Consider the following 3,164-nt stretch of genomic DNA (forward strand, 5'->3'; position numbering starts at 1 on the left):
TGCCCGCAGTGGGAACAATAGCCAGAGGTGCATTTGGAATTGGAAGGAAGATTTTGAGTACATTAGGTATACTTAAAGAGAAAGCACAACCTATTATACAAACTGTACAGAAAGGTTGGGAGGTAGCACGAGATGCAGCAAATCTTATTCCAAATCCTGAAACAAGAGGAAAAGTTCAAGGATGGATGGACAATGTAGGAAGACAAGCAGGAAACTACTATAACAAAGCAAATGACTACTATAACCAAGCAGGGCACTATATGGACCAAGGTGAAAGATTCTTTAACAGAGGATATAACCATGCACAACATGGGTAAACAACAACCAACCGCAACCGCCTCAAACGTGGGGAATGTAAATTTTTTACTGAGATGAAATGAACAATACAGCATTGAGACAAATGGGTTCAAGATGGATTTGTCGACTTCCAGCAGTTACACAACCACGTGTTTGTCAAGTTCTTCCTATACCTCAGGAAGTTTTAGACCGACTTAAAAAACCTAAACAACCAGTTGAAAACAAACCAAACTAAAATTTTTTACTGAGATGAAATGACCGAAGAAGTTGAAACGGTAGATTTGACACCACAAACAAAAAGTTCAGAACCATTGTCAAAACCTGTCAAAGAACTTACAGATGAAGAGAAAAATTCAATAATAGAAAGTGCCAGGTCTGGAAATACAAACCCTAACTACAAAGTCACTTTTCATAGAAATGGAACGGCTAGTATCTCAAAAAAGAAACAGACTCTCACAAATAAAATATTGAAGTCTGAAGGAGCTTTCGAGACAACAGATGGAAAAGTTTACTTCACTGACCAACAGTTCATTATAGAACATCTCATTGACTTAGAGTCGAAATATTCTAAACTTTACAACAAACACAAAAAGTTGAAAGGAAAACAAAAACAAATGGCATATGATATTTATGAAGATGTTGACGACACAACCATACCTGCAAGTGAGTAAAGTCAGAGGAACCGAAAAGTGACGAAAAACCGATAGAAGAAGGGAGCCAAAAACTGAAGATAAACCAAAACCAAAGTTAGTTTCCAAACTAAACCAAGTCAACCTTCATTAGCTGGTATGGGTTGGCGTCAAAGACTTATGGCAGCAGGCGGTTATGTAAAGTAAAGAAAAAAATATTTTTTTATTTTTATAAAAATGCCCCCATATAGAATGGATAGAAAATCTGCTAGAATAAAAGCAGAGTTAGAAAGATATGGTTGGAAAGTTTCAAAGAAGTTTAAATATAGGAAGGGAAGACCCATAAAAGTCTATGACAAATTGTCTGGTCTTCGCTATGAAATGGACTTGGAAACAGCACGCGCAAATTATCCAAACAGACTAGAGAGGTTAGAAGAAGAACGTCTTATGGACATGCCTTTCGATGTTAGTGAACCTCAAGTTGAAGGACACGACGGCTTTGCCAGATTCTACTGGAAACATGACGAACAATTGCATCCTTTGAGAAGGAAAAAAGGAAAAGGTGAAGACGCACATGCTCCCATGGAAAGAACAAGATATGCATATGAAAGTATCGTGAAGTTAGAAGTCAAATTACATCTGGTCGAACCTTTACAGTAAACTTTGACGAAGGAAAGAACAAAGAAGGCTTCATGGGAGTACTTGCTGCAATTCAAGACGGAAATAAGAAAGGATACAATCTCAGACTAACCGTAACAGATTTGGATGGTCACATTTACTATGCACATGGCAATGTCACAACAGCTGCAATGCTTCTTGACGCTTTCAAGACTACAAAGAGAGAACAAATGGTTGACTCCGACTCAGACATTTTGAATGCAATTGAAGGAATTGCAAGTGAAGTTCGAATGGTACCAACCTAACCCTCAAGCAGTCAGACAACATGCTGGATACTTCCCGTTCATAAATAAGTCTGACATTGACTTGACAAGGTATGGAATTTACAATTCAATTGAAACAATTGTCAATGAACCTTGTATTCTTACATGTCTCAGGAACTCTGGTCTTGTTACAGATGAGAAGATGAAGTATCTTGAGTCATGTGTGAAGACAAGGTACATTCTCAGAGGTCAATTGGCAAAAATTGCACCGTTGGCAAATGTCAATATCCGAGTCAACATACCTACAGCTAAAGGTTCTTCACATGACGACTATGTTGTTGACAAAGACTTACCATGGTTGAAGATTGTAATTGTCCACAACCACTTCATGTTGAACGAAAGTCTTACAAACCCATTGTTCGGAAAAGGCAAGTGCAACATTGTCAGAGCTGTAAACATTCTTTTCGAGAAAGGTTTGTTGGAACCAATTCCAGATGACAAGCTGACAGAAACTTTTGTACCAAAAGACGAAACAAACTTTTCATTGTTAGCAAGACCAAAAGTTGTTCCAGACAAAGTTCTAGCACAAAAGAAGTACACAGTTCCAAAAGGAGTTGGATTGTTCGGATACCAACCTGAACCAGAAGAACTTCCAATGAGGTTGCAAGAACTTCAAGATGCTATAAACAAACTTCCATTGAGACATCCAATTGACGTCAAATTGTATTGGAGAGCATCTGAGTTAGGTCAGAAGGTTTTATATGAAACAGGTTGCTTCGACGATGTTTATGAGATACAGGAAGTTTCTCAGAAGATAAGAGACTCACTTGAATTTCCACGAACTGGACCCATTGGTTGCGACAAGTTCGACTCAGATGAAAAGATATACTATGTCGACCTTAACGCTGCGTACATGAGGTTCGTCCAATATATCCCGACTGGAATTCCAAACGAAGATGGTGAGTTCCCAGGAAGGAACTATACAGTTGGAAAAGTCATACAACAACTGTATGATATTAGGAAAGCTTCAAACCCCAAACTTGCAATGACACTCAAATTGCTTATGAATTCGACATGGGGATATTCCATTAAGAAACCTCAAAGATGAAGAGTAAACACTATGAGAAGGTCGACAACTTTGTTGAAAGGTTTTCCCTTTTGTTTTGAAGTACGAATTACTCAAGGTCAAAGTGGCTTAGTAACCACAGTAAAACCTATTGTCGAACATTGGTCTTACCCTCAGTTCGCAAAGGCAGTCCTTGACAACTACAACAAATTCTTCTCCGAAGTCAAATCCAAAGTGAAGGTTTACTATGAGAACATTGACGCACTCATGACGAACGAAGAAGGTACAACA

The 3,164-nt window shown here is 38.4% G+C and overlaps 1 protein-coding gene across 1 annotated transcript, besides 1 other annotated feature; it reads left to right on the top strand.

The window, feature by feature from the left end:
* Positions 1 to 2,213: part of a mobile genetic element that runs on past the window's edge.
* On the top strand, positions 377 to 532 carry TVAGG3_1069190 (uncharacterized protein; the record flags this gene model as incomplete). The annotated part of the gene is made up of 1 exon (XM_053888446.1): positions 377 to 532. The coding sequence occupies one exon, from the start codon at positions 377 to 379 to the stop codon at positions 530 to 532; it is 156 nt and encodes a 51-aa protein (XP_053744425.1).
* Positions 2,214 to 3,164: the final 951 nt, after the last annotated feature.

The sequence above is a fragment of the Trichomonas vaginalis genome (genome assembly GCF_026262505.1).
Source record: "Trichomonas vaginalis G3 chromosome Unknown ctg_86, whole genome shotgun sequence".
NCBI classification, from domain to species: Eukaryota; Parabasalia; order Trichomonadida; family Trichomonadidae; genus Trichomonas; species Trichomonas vaginalis.